General features: G+C 35.0%; 3 protein-coding genes across 3 annotated transcripts; 2 read left to right on the top strand and 1 right to left on the bottom strand.

The window, feature by feature from the left end:
• The first annotated feature begins 438 nt into the window (after positions 1–438).
• Positions 439–6,407, top strand: LOC123683942. The gene is made up of 6 exons (XM_045622952.1): positions 439–596; positions 753–896; positions 2,954–3,127; positions 3,438–3,550; positions 5,817–5,998; positions 6,071–6,407. The coding sequence occupies exons 1-6, from the start codon at positions 555–557 to the stop codon at positions 6,352–6,354; spliced, it is 939 nt and encodes a 312-aa protein (XP_045478908.1). The 5' UTR covers positions 439–554; the 3' UTR covers positions 6,355–6,407.
• Positions 3,621–5,585, bottom strand: LOC123683941 (targeting protein for Xklp2). The gene has a single exon (XM_045622951.1). The coding sequence runs from the start codon at positions 5,396–5,398 to the stop codon at positions 3,776–3,778; it is 1,623 nt and encodes a 540-aa protein (XP_045478907.1). The 5' UTR covers positions 5,399–5,585; the 3' UTR covers positions 3,621–3,775.
• Positions 6,408–7,094: 687 nt separating the features above from the next.
• LOC123683940 (DNA topoisomerase 3-beta-1) lies at positions 7,095–15,129 on the top strand. Its single transcript, XM_045622950.1, has 11 exons — positions 7,095–7,275; positions 7,334–7,741; positions 7,822–8,170; positions 8,233–8,433; positions 8,491–8,591; positions 8,908–9,131; positions 11,274–11,546; positions 13,002–13,219; positions 13,355–13,579; positions 13,957–14,112; positions 14,581–15,129. The coding sequence occupies exons 1-11, from the start codon at positions 7,185–7,187 to the stop codon at positions 14,897–14,899; spliced, it is 2,565 nt and encodes an 854-aa protein (XP_045478906.1). The 5' UTR covers positions 7,095–7,184; the 3' UTR covers positions 14,900–15,129.
• Positions 15,130–17,243: the final 2,114 nt, after the last annotated feature.

Below are 17,243 nucleotides of genomic sequence, written 5' to 3' on the forward strand. Positions count from 1 at the left end.
AAATTCGATATTTCAGCGAGAAGTGCTCGCATCGAAATTTTGAAAAAAGGAAATTGAAGCTAAATGAACAAGTTATCTCATCCATATAGTGGTTAAGTTGGAAACAAAATTTCCAAGTCTGTATGCAAAAAATGAAAACTGAAAAGATTTCGCAAAAATTTTAGATACTATATTCATTAGGATTGAGCGGTACACGTTGCTTGAAAAAATTTTTCATCATGAGATCTCTAAACTATAAACTTCAAGCTTCAAAATTTTTTTTTCAAATTGAGATACGACCATTGTTATCGAAAATACAGCCATTTGAAAAACCGCAAAAAATTTCGAAGTTTATTTTGATCCTTTAATTTATTCCACTAGTATATTCGAATTCATCATAACTACATGAATTGATTTAATATTGAAATTCCTTTCATTTACTTATATGTATTCCATTATACAGATTTCATTATTACTGAAATAACGTCAACCTTCTGACAAAAGTTGTTTAAATTCTCGTCTGACATATCTGAACCAAACTTCTAGCCGAATTCCAGGCTCTTTCAATTCGAAACATGAACACAAATGGAGGAGGTTGCAGCCCAAAATGTCCATCCGTATGTATAATCCCATAAATGTCTAATCTTTTATTTCTATCAGAGGTGTTTTCTTCTTTCCTTTATCATTGCGTCCTTCCACTTATTTCTGACTTCCTGCTGAGTATGGCTCTCACGAGACAGTCTAGAGGATCTTACTGTATATTGTGTTTTCAGAAGAAAGACACTGGAAGATCAAGAACTAGGACTACAACCAGAACAAATGTCGCTTCTGTTTCGAAAAGCCCCTTATATGTTGATGGCGCAACCCTGAACGCCATGATGGCAAACTTGGAAACATTTGGTCATGGTCTTGGACAGGTAAATCTAATGGGTGTTTTTTTTTAGAGCTATAGAACTTTAAATTGCAATAAAACAACGATGGATTATTCGATTGACATGAATTTTATTTATCCGCAAGATAATCTTGTGGCATTACATTTTAAATATGATTTCTGGCATATGACCGCCACGGCTGGCTCGGATGTAGTCCAATCTGGACGTCCAATTTTCGATTACTTCTTCCAACATTTGTGGCCGTATATCGGCAATAACACGGCGAATGTTGTCTTCCAAATGGTCAAGGGTTTGTGGCTTATCCGCATAGACCAATGACTTTACATAGCCCCACAGAGAGTAGTCTAGCGGTGTTAAATCACAAGATCTTGGAGGCCAATTCACAGGTACCAAACGTGAAATTAGGCGGTCACCAAATGTGTCTTTCAATAAATCGATTGTGGTACGAGCTGTGTGACATGTTGCGCCGTCTTGTTGGAACCACAGCTCCTGGACATCATGGTTGTTCAATTCAGGAATGAAAAAGTTAGTAATCATGGCTCTATACCGATCACCATTGACTGTAAAGTTCTGGCCATCATAGTTTTTGAAGAAGTACGGACCAATGATTCCATCAGCCCATAAAGCGCACCAAACAGTCAGTTTTTCTGGATGTAACGGTGTTTCGACATACACTTGAGGATTAGCTTCCCTCCAAATGCCGCAGTTTTGTTTGTTGACGTAGCCATTCAACCAGAAGTGCGCTTCATCTCTAAACAAAATAAAATGGACGTAGTGCGCGATACGTATTCCGCACAGAACCATTATTTTCGAAATAAAATTGCACTATTTGCAAGCGTTGTTCAGGCGTGAGTCTATTCATGATGAATTGCCAAACCAAACTGAGGATAAATCACTCGACAGCTGTTAAATCGGTCGCCATCTTGAACATTAATGCCAACTTAAAGTTATATACCTCGAAAAAAACACCCGTTAGAAATTATGTTGATAGGTATCGCTATTCACTTCTAATAAAAACAGCCCCTCACAATTTTCTATCTATAACACTTTAATACACCCCTAATTTATACAGGGTGATCAAGATTTTAGTTCAATAACATATTGGTGTCGGATAGAAAAACTCTCTTTATGAACTTTTTTATTTATACCTAACTCCAATATTATATTACATTCATTGTTTCAATTTTTAGGTACTCAAGTCTAGACAGTATAGTGTTTCGAATTAGGTAAGTGTCTCCTGCCAAAATTATCCAGTGGCTTAGATAGGGGTACTGATTCTTTTCCCATTGAAAATCTACACCACTGTCTTTTTTTCGAGACAAATTATTTCATTTCTGGAATCAACAGGTTTTTATCAAAAAAAAGGCAGTTAATTTCAGAAATGAAATAATTTTCCCAAAAAAGACAGTGGTGTAGATTTTCAATAGGAAAAGGATCATCGCACTTCTATATCTACGCCACTGGATAGTTTTGGAAGAAGACTTACCTTATTCGAAACAATACATTATCTATACTTCGATACCTAAAAATTAAAGCAATGAATGTAATAATACTAGAATTATAAGTAAAAACTCTTGTTAGTATACATGTTTATATGAACTTTTTTCATGAAAGAGTTGTTCTATCCGACGCCAAAGTTATTGAACTAAAATCTGGACCATCCTGTATATAAGAAAGAGGTGAAATTTCTATAGAACCATTTATGAGTTATGACCCAAACTGAATTTCTTCAAAATTTGATTAGTAGAACATACAATTAGCGAGTTTCCGAGAATTTCATGTTTGCGCCTGCTAAACACGCACTTTATATCTGGGAAATCTGGAATTCATAAGAGAATATCTAATTTCATTGAAATGGGAGAGAAATTGTAGAAGTTAATTTAAGGCAGTTATGATGATGTACGGACTCAGACCGACAGACAGACACGGTACTAAAGTTGCTCAGAATAATATCAAAGAAATTTTGTGGATGTTTTTCTCATTCCACTTTTTCTCCAAACGGATACGGAATTTTCTAACAAGATATAAAAACAATAATTCAGTATTTTTCCTTAATATCGAATTTTTTGCACACTATTTAGTTTTCACCCCAAAGAAGTGGAGAACGGTATGGCACTGGAAGAGTTCCCTATTCATCTCTTTCCTCCCCTCAAGGTATGAGCACTCTTCATAGTCACCATGAAGCTTTTGGGCCCCAAATGGATTATAACCTTAACTGGGCACCCAGGGATGCTGAATCAGAATTAGCTGATAAGGTATAAAAAATCGAGAAAAACTAAAGCTTTTCATCTTCATTCAGAAACTTTTTCCTTATTCATGTCGATCCCTTGATCTTGCATTGAATATTTGATACTAATTTTATCCATTAAAGTTTATAGAGTGTATCCATGCAATTAATTCTTGTACCAAATTTTTCATATTATTTGGATTAATTCTCTCACAAGATTACCTAAGAATTATTTTAAGAAATGAAAGTAAAAATAATTAGAGGTCGATAGACTAAACCAAAACTTGCAACTGATAATAGATATAAAAAGGTCCTTACTGAACAAAGTGATATTTTAGACTACTACTTCACAAGATGATACGAACAGGTTACTTTTGACGGAAGAAGAACTAGCTGCAGATGTAGGAGACGAATCAATAGACTCCAAGAGAAGAGAGTCCATTATAGAATGGTAAGTTATTATATCATTTGAGTAGTATTTGAGTATTCGACTGAAAAATTGGAAATAAAAACAATAGAAATAAAAATATATGGTAAATTTTATTCTGAAACCATCACAAATTCCATTGTTCATATTTGAAACAAAACAGTCATCAAAAGATATAAAGAAAGCTATATTATACATACATAATAGATAAAATTAATATTAATAGATTATCTTTAAAGAAAATAAATCTCAATGTTGCTCGTTTTCCTTATTTTTTCTACTTTTACCGGATAAGAATACGGGACTGATTGGTTCTGTCACTTTGCCGGAAGGTTTCAAAATAACCCCTTTGAATTTATGGACTGGCTGAGCTTTGAATTTCGTCTCTTCTCGTATTCTTCGTCTTTCCTCCTCCTCTTGTCTCAATTTCTCTTCTTCATCTTCCTTGATCAGCCTTGCAGCTAATTCCTCCTGTTCTCTTTTCTTCTGTTCAAACTTGTGTCTTTCCATTGCACGAACATCGCTGTTGAAATTGAATGGTTGTATTTCTGTTAATGGATGTTCTAATTTCTTCGGTTCAAATGGTTTCTGATAGAGAACAGTTGGCGGTCTGGCCTTGAAATGATCCTCATGCTCAGCCTTAACGTTATCACCCTGATTCAACGAAGAAGCACTGCCGTTATGAGATTTTTGCTTTATTTTGGTAATCATAGATATGATAGGTTTTGGGATTGGTCTGGCATGGAATTGACGGGCCTGCTTTTCCTCCTCAAGTGTTTTTTTGACCAACTCCTCCCTTTTCTTCATCAATTTCATATCACGTTTCTCGAAACTGAATGGTTCAGGTCTTGTAGTCTTAAGTGTGACTGTGTTTGGTTTATCGGTATTCTTCTTGACAGGAGATGCTTTTGGAATTTTTTTTATGAACGATGGTGTAACAGGTTGCGTTACCTTTATTTCTTGTTTTTTTGGTAATTTTGGTGGTTCAATTACTGATTTTGGTATTGGTCTTGCATGAAAATGATACTCGGCTTTTTTTGGAGATGAAATCTTTTTATGTTCAACTTCTGTCAATTTGAATGGTTCAACTACTGTAGGTTGTTTCTTTTCTTTAGGTAGAGCTTTCATAGGTTGAAGAATTCTTTTATTAACTGGATGAGCTTTAATCTTGAACTTCTGTTGTTCCTGAAATTCTTTCTGTAATTTTTCCTCATGAGACATGACGTGTTCATTCATTTTGACCCTCTTCTTTGTTAATAATCGGGGTGATATTGGTATCGTAGCTTTCAATTTAACCGGCATAACATTTTTAGGAGCTGAACTATTCTTATTTTGAGAATGATATCGATTAGGAGTTTTTTCATGAAACTTTCTGACAGCCTCAGCTACACTCACATATTCTTGTGATCCGTGAGCAAGGTTTCCATTAGAAGAATACATTTTTTTTGGAGCCGCCAGACGATTCAAACTCTCTTGCGAACAAAATTTTAATTTAGATTGACTTGCTGTATTTCCCTTCCTTAATTTACCATATTCAAAATCATCTTTCACTTTTGGTTTCTCTTCCTCCAAACGTAGGTTAGCCAAATTTTCAACTGGAATTTCAATATTGCCTGAGCTCAAAGATCGTTTTACTTTTCTACTTCTCAGCTCTAAAATATTTGTTGAAGATGTTTCCTCCGATGAATTCGTGTTCCTACATAAAGGTGAATAAAAACATTCCTCCACAGATGTATCCATGGGTTCATTATCTTCCATTGTTTTCATTCTTTCACTTTCGTGATCAATCTCGAAATATTGCTCTGCATTTTCTTGTTCAAAGTCTTCAAATGTCGAGAATTGGGGAGCATCCAAATCGTCAAATGAAGTCATCACTATTGAATTGTCCACATAAAAACACAGTCTCAATGTTTCGTGAAGTTTTTTAGATAAAATTTCAGCAGATTGTACCACAAATACCCAGTTAAACTTACAAATACAATGTGATAACTTAAAGTTCACTGTAGTCTGGAAACAGTCAAGTCAAACGGTCGTTTCTTATTTGAATCGAGAGTTGAAAACCTTGAAACTTCAAATTGGAGCACAGAGTTTTATAGATGTTTGGATTAGATGTCTTATTAACTATTGTGGTCAATTGGCCTCCTTTCAATTCAAATTGAATAACGTTAATGAAATCGATTGGAATCTTGAAAATTCTTATAAGAACATAATAATTATTTTCTGTTGAAGTTTATTTATCAGTCAGGAAATTTATTACATGCTTTAATAACAATCTAATTTTTCCTTTTAGGTTTGATCGTTCGGTAGAAAACGAATTAGAAAAACGTCGAGATAAAGATACCAGTGTAATAAAAAAATCGCCATGTGCGGAAAAAATAGAAGAAGCTGCTGCTGCAGCAGCTGCATCTCCTAAAAGTCCAAATGCTATGAGAGGACTTGCAGAAGCTACTGCAAGTGGAGTGGAGATAATAGGTCTTACTTAATTTTTTTCTAAACAAAAAGGTGATTTTCTCATGTGGATAAATTTATTTCTGGTTCTTACAGGAGAACTGTTGCGAGAGAAGGATGCCGACCTTATTGAAGCAGTAGAGAAGTTAGCCACAGCAGAGGCTATGTGTAATTTTGCTGGAGCAGTGGAAGCTGCGGAGGAAGCATGCAAAAGTGTTCCAGCAGAGTGTGCAGAAGAAGCTGCCGCTGCAGGAGTCAGGGGTTATCAAAGAGAGATTACAAATATCGTACAACAAACGATCCCCGGCGAACATCCCATTGAAGTTGTTGGCTATGTTGGTGTTACAAGACCAAAGAATCCTAGGAAACCTACGCACTAATTTTTGAAATTATATGTATATCTAAATAGATCAAATCATTTATTTTGATCCAATTTATGTTTTTATTAACCCATTTTCTACTTACTAAAAAGAGTCATGGAAACAATACGAATAATTGTTATTAATTGCAAGAAATTTGTCTTTTAAGAGAATGATGCAAAACTAGATTTTTTTGAAATTTTTGTGACGCCATCTATTCATAGGCTCTTGAACTATGGCCTAGTTGGTAAATTCATTGAAAGACGGCTTTTGAAGCATTACAGATATCTTTGAAAGGAAAGTCGAACTAAGTTACAATTCCATACAAATTATGTAGATGTCATTACAATACGTTATTTAGGTTTCTATAATATTTGAAAAATGGAGTAAATTAGTTCAATGCCACAATATTTCTCTGGAATATAATCGTTATTCAGTATATTTCATACCTTTTTGAAGAAATTTAGAAACATTTATGACAAATTAGGTATCAGAAGTAAGATTCGATTAGAGGTTGAGTAACTTTCGAGGTATTAAGATGGTATCGAGGATTAGAGCATACTACATCTCTAGATTCCAAATTCAGAATATTTTGAAAATGTCTTCTTCCAGAAATTAGTTTAAGATTTGTTTATATGAAAATACTATATTTAAATTTTTTCTATTCATCCATAGAAATTATTGTTATTGTTAATTAATTAATCACCTAGTAGTTTTTATTTCGATCTTTCGAAGAAAATCCGCTAGATAGCACCTCCTTGTCAAATTTTGATGATTGATTCGATTTCGAACAGTCTACAATATTAATAATTTAATTTTGGTTCATCAAATGGATAGCTTTTAATGAAATCATGCCATCTGTTTTTATGGTGGCTGAAAAGCCTTCTTTGGCTGCTTCGTTAGCAAATATATTAAGCAATGAAAAATCTTCAACAAGAAAAGGTATCCGGTTTTGTTCTCTTTACTTCTTTTTGGTTATTTATAATGTTATATATTTTAGGATTCAATGGAGCTTGTTCTGTACATGAATGGTATGGAACTTTCCAAAATGTTTCCTGTATGTTTAAAATGACTTCAGTTTGTGGTCATGTCATGGGTGTTGATTTCATCAGTAAATATAATAACTGGGACCGTGTTGACCCTGTGGAGCTTTTCTCATGTCCCATAGAGAAGAAGGAAGCAACTCCAAAGCTGAAAATGCCTGCTTTTCTAGCTGCAGAAGCTAGGGGATGTGATTATCTCGTTCTTTGGTTGGATTGTGATAAAGAAGGAGAAAATATTTGTTTTGAAGTGATGAACGCAGTGTCTACCTCAATAAAAGGAAATGTTTATTCCAACAGTGTAACCTACAGAGCCAAATTTTCGGCAATAACACAGAAGGACATCAAGGAAGCATTCAATAATTTATGTAGGTTCTTCCAGTCAAGAAAATTGAATTTTGAGATTTGTATAATGCACATTCGTTTTTATTATAATCAAAGATTTCAGCTCATCCGAATGAAAATGAGGCAAGAAGTGTTGATGCTCGGCAAGAACTTGATCTAAGGATCGGTTGTGCTTTCACGAGATTTCAGACCAAATTTTTTCAAGGAAGATATGGTGATTTGGATTCTTCATTAATATCTTATGGACCCTGTCAGACTCCCACTTTAGGATTTTGTGTTCAGAGGCATGATCAAATTCAAACATTCAAACCAGAGACCTATTGGGTTGTACAAGTCAATGTGGTTACAAAGGATAACTTTAAAGTTTCCTTAGACTGGTCTAGGGTTAGAAGTTTCGACAAAGAGGTTGCAAATATGTTTTTGCAGTTGGTCAAAGACCAAAAGGAAGCCAAGTGAGTGAAGATTTTCAAGTGTGCATGAATATATGAATATGCTCGTTACTCTTTTATTTAAGGGTGGTGAGTGTTGTGTCTAAGGAAAAATCTAAAGCTAGACCAGTAGCTTTAAATACAGTGGAACTTATGAGAATTGCAAGTTCGGGTTTGGGAATGGGCCCCCATCACGCAATGCAAATTGCAGAAAGATTATACACACAAGGTTACATAAGTTACCCTAGGACAGAAACAACCAGCTATCCCCCAAATTTTGATTTGATGTGAGTTATGGGTGAAATATATTAGAATTTTTTTTATTTGAATATTTGGACTTTCAGGGGAGTTTTGAAACAGCAACAGCATAGTGACGAATGGGGATCAGATGTGAAAGAGTTATTAAAAAGTGGGATGAATAAGCCTAAGCAAGGGAAAGATGTTGGTAAATATTTTTTATAATTGATTAATAGCTATTTTCAAATCCTCTCAAATTATTGTGGATACTTGCAATTTGCATGAATGTTCATTTATTTGATTTTTATCGAGGTTTTGGAGCTTTTTTCTGAATACTTTTATAGCATATTTTCTTGTTGAATTACATAATTAAGTTTATAGTACAATATTTTTCACAATGCCAATTAGTCCATTTAGTGATATTTTTCTTTGGGTTCAAAATTTCGAAAAATAAAATATAAAAAAAAAACAACTTAATATTGTTTTTGGTACAAGAAACAACAATCACTTGATTATTTATTTAGGCGACCATCCTCCGATTACACCGATGAGACTAGCTTCGAGAAAGGAACTTGAAGGAGATGCTTGGCGATTGTACGATTACATAACTCGTCATTTCATAGCAACAGTATCTAAAGATTGTAAATACATGTCAACTACAATTACTTTATCCATAAACGATGAAGTTTTCTCAGTAACTGGCAAAACTTTGATTGATCCTGGTTATACTGGAGTGATGACTTGGCAAGTAAGTATATTGTTGATCCCCAACATTTTCAAGTGTATTAATTCTTTAAAAAATATAGAATTTATTGGTTCAGTCAATAAATACCAAAAATAAAAACAATATAAATGAAAATAATGGAAAGTTTTACTCTAAAATGATTATCTTCATAACAAATTAAATCATTCATATTCTGAACAAAAAAGACATGAATAGTTATGATGAAAGCTATAATATACATACATAAAATAAATAATAAATTATTTTTGAAGGAAACGAATTTCAATGTTGCTTCTTCTACTTGTTTTTTCTGGTTTTACCAGATAAGAACAAAGGATTGATCAGTTCTATCACTTTGCCAGAAGGTTTCAAAATAACACTTTCAAATTTATAGAATGGCTGCACTTTGAATTTTGTCTCTTCTCGAATATCTCCTTTTTTATGCCCCTGTCTCAATTAGTCTTCTTCATCTTCTTTGATCAGCCTTGCAGCTAACTCTTCCTGTTTTCTTTTCTTCTGTTAGAACTTGTGTCTTTCCATTGCAAGAATATCTCTGTTAAAATTGAATGGTTGTATTCTGTTAATGGATGTTTTAATTTTTTTGGTTCAAATGGTTTCTGATTCTATCAAGATTTTATTTTTTACTTCTAATAAGGCCTTCAAGTAACTTATTTCCATTTTCATTAGTTTGTTCTCTACCTCAACGTTACTAGTATCTTCCCTCCCTTTTCTTCATCAATTTCATATCACTTTTCTCAAAACTGAATGGTTCAGGTCTTGAAGTCTTAAGTGTGACAATGTTTGGTTCATCGGTATTCTTCTTGACAAGAATTTTGACTGATTGGTTCTTTCACTTTGCCGGAAGGTTTCAAAATAACCCCTTTGAATTTATGGACTGGCTGAGCTTTGAATTTCGTCTCTTCTCGAATTCTTCGTCTTTCCTCCTCCTCCTGCCTCAATTTCTCTTCTTCATCTTCCTTGATCAGCCTTGCAGCTAATTCCTCCTGTTCTCTTTTCTTCTGTTCAAACTTGTGTCTTTCCATTGCACGAACATCGCTGTTGAAATTGAATGGTTGTATTTCTGTTAATGGATGTTCTAATTTCTTCGGTTCAAATGGTTTCTGATAGAGAACAGTTGGCGGTCTGGCCTTGAAATGATCCTCATGCTCAGCCTTAACGTTATCACCCTGATTCAACGAAGAAGCACTGCCGTTATGAGATTTTTGCTTTATTTTGGTAATCATAGATATGATAGGTTTTGGGATTGGTCTGGCATGGAATTGACGGGCCTGCTTTTCCTCCTCAAGTGTTTTTTTGACCAACTCCTCCCTTTTCTTCTTCAATTTCATATCACGTTTCTCGAAACTGAATGGTTTAGGTCTTGTAGTCTTAAGTGTGACGGTGTTTGGTTTATCGGTATTCTTCTTGACAGGAGATGCTTTTGGAATTTTTTTTATGAACGATGGTGTAACAGGTTGCGTTACCTTTATTTCTTGTTTTTTTTGGTAATTTTGGTGCTTCAATTACTGATTTTGGAATTGGTCTTGCATGAAAATGATACTCGGCTTTTTTTGGAGATGAAATCTTTTTATGTTCAACTTCTGTCAATTTAAATGGTTCAACTATTGTAGGTTGTTTCTTTTCTTTAGGTAGAGCTTTCATAGGTTGAAGAATTCTTTTATTAACTGGATGAGCTTTAATCCTGAACTTCTGTTGTTCCTGAAATTCTTTCTGTAATTTGTCCTCATGAGACATGACGTGTTCATTCATTTTGACCCTCTTCTTCGTTAATAATCGGGGTGATATTGGTATTGTAGCTTTCAATTTAACCTGCATAACATTTTTAGGAGCCGAACTATTCTTATTTTGAGAATGATATCGATTAGGAGTTTTTTCATGAAACTTTCTGACAGCCTCAGCTACACTCACATATTCTTGTGATCCGTGAGCAAGGTTTCCATTAGAAGAATAAATTTTTTTTGGAGGTGCCAGACGATTCAAACTCTCTTGCGAACAAAATTTTATTTTAGACTGACTTGCTGTATTTCCCTCCCTTTATTTACCATGTTTCACTTTTGGTTTCTCTTCTTTCAAACACAGGTTAGCTGAACTTCCAATCCAAATCTTAATATCACCATCATTTTCAAGTGTTTTATTTCTTCATAGGCTTTTGGGAAGAACGAATTTGTGCCAAATTTCACCGTCAACGAGATGGTTACCATAAGCGACGTCAAACTGGGCGAATACCAGACTAACCCACCGGATTATCTCACAGAATCGGAGCTTATCACCCTTATGGAGAAACATGGCATAGGAACGGATGCTTCGATTCCGGTCCACATCAACAACATTTGCCAGAGAAATTACGTGCAAGTTATAGCTGGAAGGAAATTGAAACCGACAACTCTAGGGATAGTTTTGGTGCATGGTTATCAAAAGGTATGTTATTAAGATTCAAAAATATTTTGTTTATTTCTTATTAATTTTGTTTTTTCGGCATCTACTATTTGAGTCACTTAAGCCAATTTTTAATGATATGTATATTATTTAATATAACGGCTGTTTTTTTTCGAGATAACTTTAAGTTGGCATTACTGTTCAAGATGGCGACCGATTTAACAGCTGTCAAATGATTTATTCTCAGTTTGGTTTGGCAATTCATCATGAATAGAATCAAGTCTGAACAACGCTTGCAAATAGTGCAATTTTATTTCGAAAATAATAATGGTTCTGTGCGGAATACGTATCGCGCACTACGTCCATTAGCGATGAAGCGCACTTCTGGTTGAATGGCTACGTCAACAAACAAAACTGCCGCATCTGGAGTGAAGCTAATCCTCAAGTGTATGTCGAAACACCGTTACATCCAGAAAAACTGACTGTTTGGTGCGCTTTATGGGCTGGTGGAATCATTGGTCCGTACTTCTTCAAAAACGATGATGGCCCTGAGAAGTATCTATCGAGTTCCATGGAATACTAGCTGCAGAAACTTATTCATTGAATCCAGAATATTGACCCTGTATGCAGTAATTATATACAAGAGAGTAACACAAATAAGAAAAAAATTCTAAACATGTATTTGAAACATTCAGAGCAACACAATTACAACACTAAAAACAAGGAAAATATCATACAGCCTAGTTAGAGACTGAGGAAAACTCATAATATTGGAGTGCAACTCTATAACCTACTGCCAGTGCAAATGCCTAACCTCCAATATACAACATTTAAGAGAAAACTAAGAACATTGCTATGTGGATATACCATATACAGCCTCACGAAATTTGAGGCCATTATTAGAGATCACTCTTCATTTTTATAAAGTTATAATTTGGAGCTTCATTAATTTATTTGGCAACTTTTTTGTTTTATGACTGTTCCCATACAAATTGTATTTGTCAATGAGGAAATTATACTATAATATATAATACTATACCGATCTATCGTATCACTGATATTTTTTCATTTCCGCGCGCTTAAATTTTATAGTTCATGTTGGGGACAAAATTTGCTTACTAAAAATGACATATGCTCCCTCTATCTATGTTTAGTACTCTGAGGTTTGGATAAACGTTGCCAGATCCACGAATCATGACGTTAAATTTACAGTAGATCATATTTTGCATATTATTTTAAAATTAAAAGGTGCATATGCTCAATCAGCTGTGGTCACATTTTATTGTTTGCCTTAAAGTAAAATACTGACTGAAAAAAAATGCGGGAAATGGCTTCAGCCGCATTGAAGGCATTTTCCCTGCTCAGGGGTGAGTCCATATTTGGGGCGTAGTTGTCTGTATCAATTTCTTTGATAAACTTGTATTTTCAGTTTTTAATTGTGCACATGAATCGTCTCACAATTCTGGTTCGATAAACCATTGTTAAAATTTTTTTCAGATAGATCCCGAGTTGGTTTTACCTACCATGCGTACAGCCGTTGAAGAACAACTGAACTTGATAGCCGCAGGAAAGGCCAACTTCAACGCTGTATTGAAGCACACTGTTGATATCTTCCGACTGAAATTTCAATACTTTGTTAAGAATATCGACGGGATGGATCAGCTCTTTGAGGTATCTTTCTCTCCACTGAGCGCCACCGGAAAGGCACATTCTAGGTAAGGAGTTTCTTAACTCGGCTTAGTTACGAGTAAACTGACAGAAATCGTCAAGTAAGGAAAAAGCCTAATACCTTTACTCAATCTTTTATTCCACTTTTTGTCGTAATAGAGTGTTGTTGCTTGTGTTTGCAGATGTGGAAAATGCAGGAGATACATGAAATATATACAGGCTAAACCGCAAAGGTTGCACTGTTCTCAATGTGACGAGACCTACAGTTTACCTCAAAACGGTACTGTGAAACTGTTTAGAGAACTGAAATGTCCCCTGGATGAATTCGAACTGTTGTGTTGGACAATGGGCAATAAAGGAAAGAGTTTCGTGTTTTGTCCATATTGCTACAACCATCCACCATTCAAGTAAGTAGGAATTATTTCAGCTCAATACTTATTTTAATAATAAATAAAAATGGGTTGAGTTATGCGGTGCTGATGATCCCTAACAAGGGTGAAACCGGTATATCGCTACTCTCCTTTGATGACGTGCATTCTCCTTGGGTTACGTTCGATTATGATTCTTACGTAACAGCGTGGAAATCTTCTGTTTGACAATGGTTATGTGGATGGTATTTTGCCGAAACATTAACCAGATAGTAAATTGATATCTTATGATATTACATACTTGGAAATCGTGCTTCTTTTTTCTTTTTGTATTTCTTCACTTATTTTAATGCCTGTTATCGTATATAACCATGAATGGTTTTTGTTCATTGAAACAAAAAAATTGATATTTTCAGAGACATGAAGAAGGGAACAGGATGTAATTCCTGCACTCATCCTACCTGCCCGTACAGCTTGAATTCCAACGGGATCTGCAATTGCTCCAACTGCGATTTCGGAGTGTTGGTTTTAGATCCATCGTCAGGTCCTAAATGGAAAATAGGTTGCAATCGGTAAGAATACTGAAAACTGCGAAAAGCAATATTAGTTATTTATAATACAAGTGCAGAAGGCATTGATATTCTTCCACGAGTTCAAAATTCAAAAACGAGCCACGAAGTGGCGAGTTTTGGAATGAACGAGTGGTAGAATGAGCCTTCTGAACGAGTATTATACATTATTTTCTCTAATTCATTGCATTTTCATTGAAATTAATGAAATATTTCCATAAATATAATTTAGTGATTTTAGCATTGAAAAATGTTGGTTGGCAGAACTGATTTCTTTAAGGCAAATTGATGAATTGACAGATAGAGCCGTGGCGGAAAGTTCGGAGTACCAACATATAATAATAAAATATAACCATGAAAACTGTGCGTTTCTGATATATTCTCGCACGATTTTGTTCTACAACATGTGGAAGAATGAACGGAATAACCACAGAATTAGAGAAAATAATTATTAAAATTAAATTTTTTCAGGTGCGATACTATCATCAATTTATTCGACGATGCACAGAAGATATCGGTTCAGGAAGAGTGCTGCGATGAGTGCGGGTCGCAGACTGTCAATGTCGAGTACAAACAAGAAAAAACCAAACTCCCAAACAGTGCTTTAAGCATGAAAGGATGCGTGTTTTGCAGTACTGAGTTTGGAAGATTAGTAGATAAGCCCAAAACTGCCGTTGCTTCGAGACCTAGAGTATTCAGGGGTGGTAAAACGGCTGGAAGAGGAAGGGGTAAAGGAAGACCTAAACAACCAAAAGACAAAATGGCGCAACTTGCAGCTTATTTCGTATAGCACGAGTGATGATCCTTGAGTGTAATGTTCGATGAAGATGATTAAAGTAAATAGTCTTAATGTTAAATGGGAAGTTTTTTAACCTACTATTTGGTGTAGTAGTTAACATAACCTAAACAACTAAAAGGCAAAGTGGTGCAACTTGCCGTTTATTCCCTGTAGCATGAAGTGATGATCATTGAATTTAATGTTCGATAAGGATGATTAAATGAAAGATATTCAATGTTAAATAAGTAGTTTTTTTTTACCTTCCACTTTGGTGTAACCTAACCTAAACAATTTGTGGACATAATTTGTTGCTTATTTGGTCTAGCAGCAAGGAATCTGATGATCATAAAGATGATTAAAATAAGTTTAATGTTAAACTGTTCGTTTTTTATCCTTTTTCTACACTTTGATGTATGAGTTGTGTTTGTTGATGCTAGATGGCGTAATTCATAGGAGTTGAGGTTTGAGAGAATGAATTTTCTCCCTAAAACATTTTCATTTCTCTACAGCTTCCGGTTATACCGGAAAGTAGGCTACTACTTCCTTATTTCAAATGACACACCCAGTATATTATTGCATCATTTAATAGCTTTTTTAATAAAAATTTGAGCAATATACCATACCTTGGTAAAAACTCAACAGTTCATGAGTTAATGGGATTCTTATGAAAAAAATGGTTGCGATGGGGACTCACATTTTTTTTTTTTATTATTCCGGCAGAAAATGTTTTTTCGAAAACTCCTTTTTCATTTTCGATTCTTCAAATACGGTAGAGTAGTGTGGCTTTGCCTACGGAGGTGACTTTGTCGAACTGCCTAATATTTTAAGTTTTCATTTTGTTGGTGTGCTACGGTATGTTATGTGAGCGGGAAATTTTTCAACGTGCGTATACATATATGTGAAATACTAGGAGTAGTGCAGAAAATATGCCGAACGGTACTTCAAAATATATTTAGCAGCTTACTTTACATTAATTTAGAGTCACGTTGAAAAAAACTGAGAACATTTGGTTGAGAGGATTTCGATATTTCGGGAAATTTTTCTATTGTGGCTCTTTGGCGGGAGACTTTGCCACATATCAGATTTGTTTCACCTGTTTTATTTTTAGGCGCAATTAGGGGTCGTCAATACAAAAATAAGAAGTTGGATGCAAGGAGATATAGTAATTACACGGAAGAAACACTAATCCGAGTTCGAAATGAAAACGTTTCAATACAGACAGCTTCCGAAGTGTACAGCATTCTCCAAAGAACTCTTTGGAATAAAATTAACAAAAGATATATGGGCGAACCCGGAGGCATTATCTATTGCACTAACATATACCGCCTGCACTTCATTAAATAGCCAAAAAACGCATTTTTAATGCATTGGCAAACTCGCACCGATTTGCGTGTCACTATGCCAAATTTTTAAAAATTAAAAAAAAAAGAAGTGGACACCTTTTCTTATGATTCTAACCACAGCAGTCGACAACTAAAATGTTCAAATTGAACATACTTTGCACAGAACTCATTTTACAAAAAAACGAAAAAGTTACACCAAGAATACTATAAAAAGTGGTGCAAACTCGCACCGCTCTACGGTACGTGGTATTATAAGACTGTTTGCGGTTCGGACCAAAAATATAAAGGGTGTTTTTTTTTAGAGCTATAGAACTTTAAATTGCAAAAAAACAACGATGGATTATTCGATTGACATGAATTTTATTTATCCGCAAGATAATCTTGTGGCATTACATTTTAAATATGATTTCTGGCATATGACCGCCACGGCTGGCTCGGATGTAGTCCAATCTGGACGTCCAATTTTCGATGACTTTTTCCAACATTTGTGGCCGTATATCGGCAATAACACGGCGAATGTTGTCTTCCAAATGGTCAAGGGTTTGTGGCTTATCCGCATAGACCAATGACTTTACATAGCCCCACTGAAAATAGTCTAGCGGTGTTTAATCACAAGATCTTGGAGGCCAATTCACAGGTCGAAAACGCGAAATTAGGCGGTCACCGAACGAGTCTTTCAATAAATCGATTGTGGCACGAGCTGTGTGACATGTTGCGCTGTCTTGTTGGAACCACAGCTCCTGGACATCATGGTTGTTCAATTCAGGAATGAAAAAGTTAGTAATCATGGCTCTATACCGATCACCATTGACTGTAACGTTCTGGCCATCATCGTTTTTGAAGAAGTACGGACCAATGATTCCACCAGCCCATAAAGCGCACCAAACACTCAGTTTTTCTGGATGTAACGGTGTTTCGACATACACTTGAGGATTAGCTTCACTCCAAATGCGGCAGTTTTGTTTGTTGACGTAGCCATTCAACCAGAAGTGCGCTTCATCGCTAAACAAAAT

Source organism: Harmonia axyridis, chromosome 7 (assembly GCF_914767665.1).
Source record: "Harmonia axyridis chromosome 7, icHarAxyr1.1, whole genome shotgun sequence".
In the NCBI taxonomy this organism is placed as follows: domain Eukaryota; kingdom Metazoa; phylum Arthropoda; class Insecta; order Coleoptera; family Coccinellidae; genus Harmonia; species Harmonia axyridis.

What these genes read in the sequence shown, in the direction of transcription:
- LOC123683942 (XM_045622952.1), top strand. Translation starts at nt 555, where the DNA reads ATGAACACAAATGGAGGAGGTTGCAGCCCAAAATGTCCATCC. An exon ending in TTGGTCATGGTCTTGGACAG is followed by an intron (nt 897 to 2,953) that starts GTAAATCTAATG and finishes CACACTATTTAG; the next exon opens with TTTTCACCCCAAAGAAGTGG. An exon ending in AAGTGGAGTGGAGATAATAG is followed by an intron (nt 5,999 to 6,070) that starts GTCTTACTTAAT and finishes TGGTTCTTACAG; the next exon opens with GAGAACTGTTGCGAGAGAAG.
- LOC123683941 (XM_045622951.1), bottom strand. Translation starts at nt 5,398, where the DNA reads ATGACTTCATTTGACGATTTGGATGCTCCCCAATTCTCGACATTTGAA.
- LOC123683940 (XM_045622950.1), top strand. Translation starts at nt 7,185, where the DNA reads ATGCCATCTGTTTTTATGGTGGCTGAAAAGCCTTCTTTGGCTGCTTCG. An exon ending in GGAAGCATTCAATAATTTAT is followed by an intron (nt 7,742 to 7,821) that starts GTAGGTTCTTCC and finishes CAAAGATTTCAG; the next exon opens with CTCATCCGAATGAAAATGAG. An exon ending in CTGGAGTGATGACTTGGCAA is followed by an intron (nt 9,132 to 11,273) that starts GTAAGTATATTG and finishes ATTTCTTCATAG; the next exon opens with GCTTTTGGGAAGAACGAATT.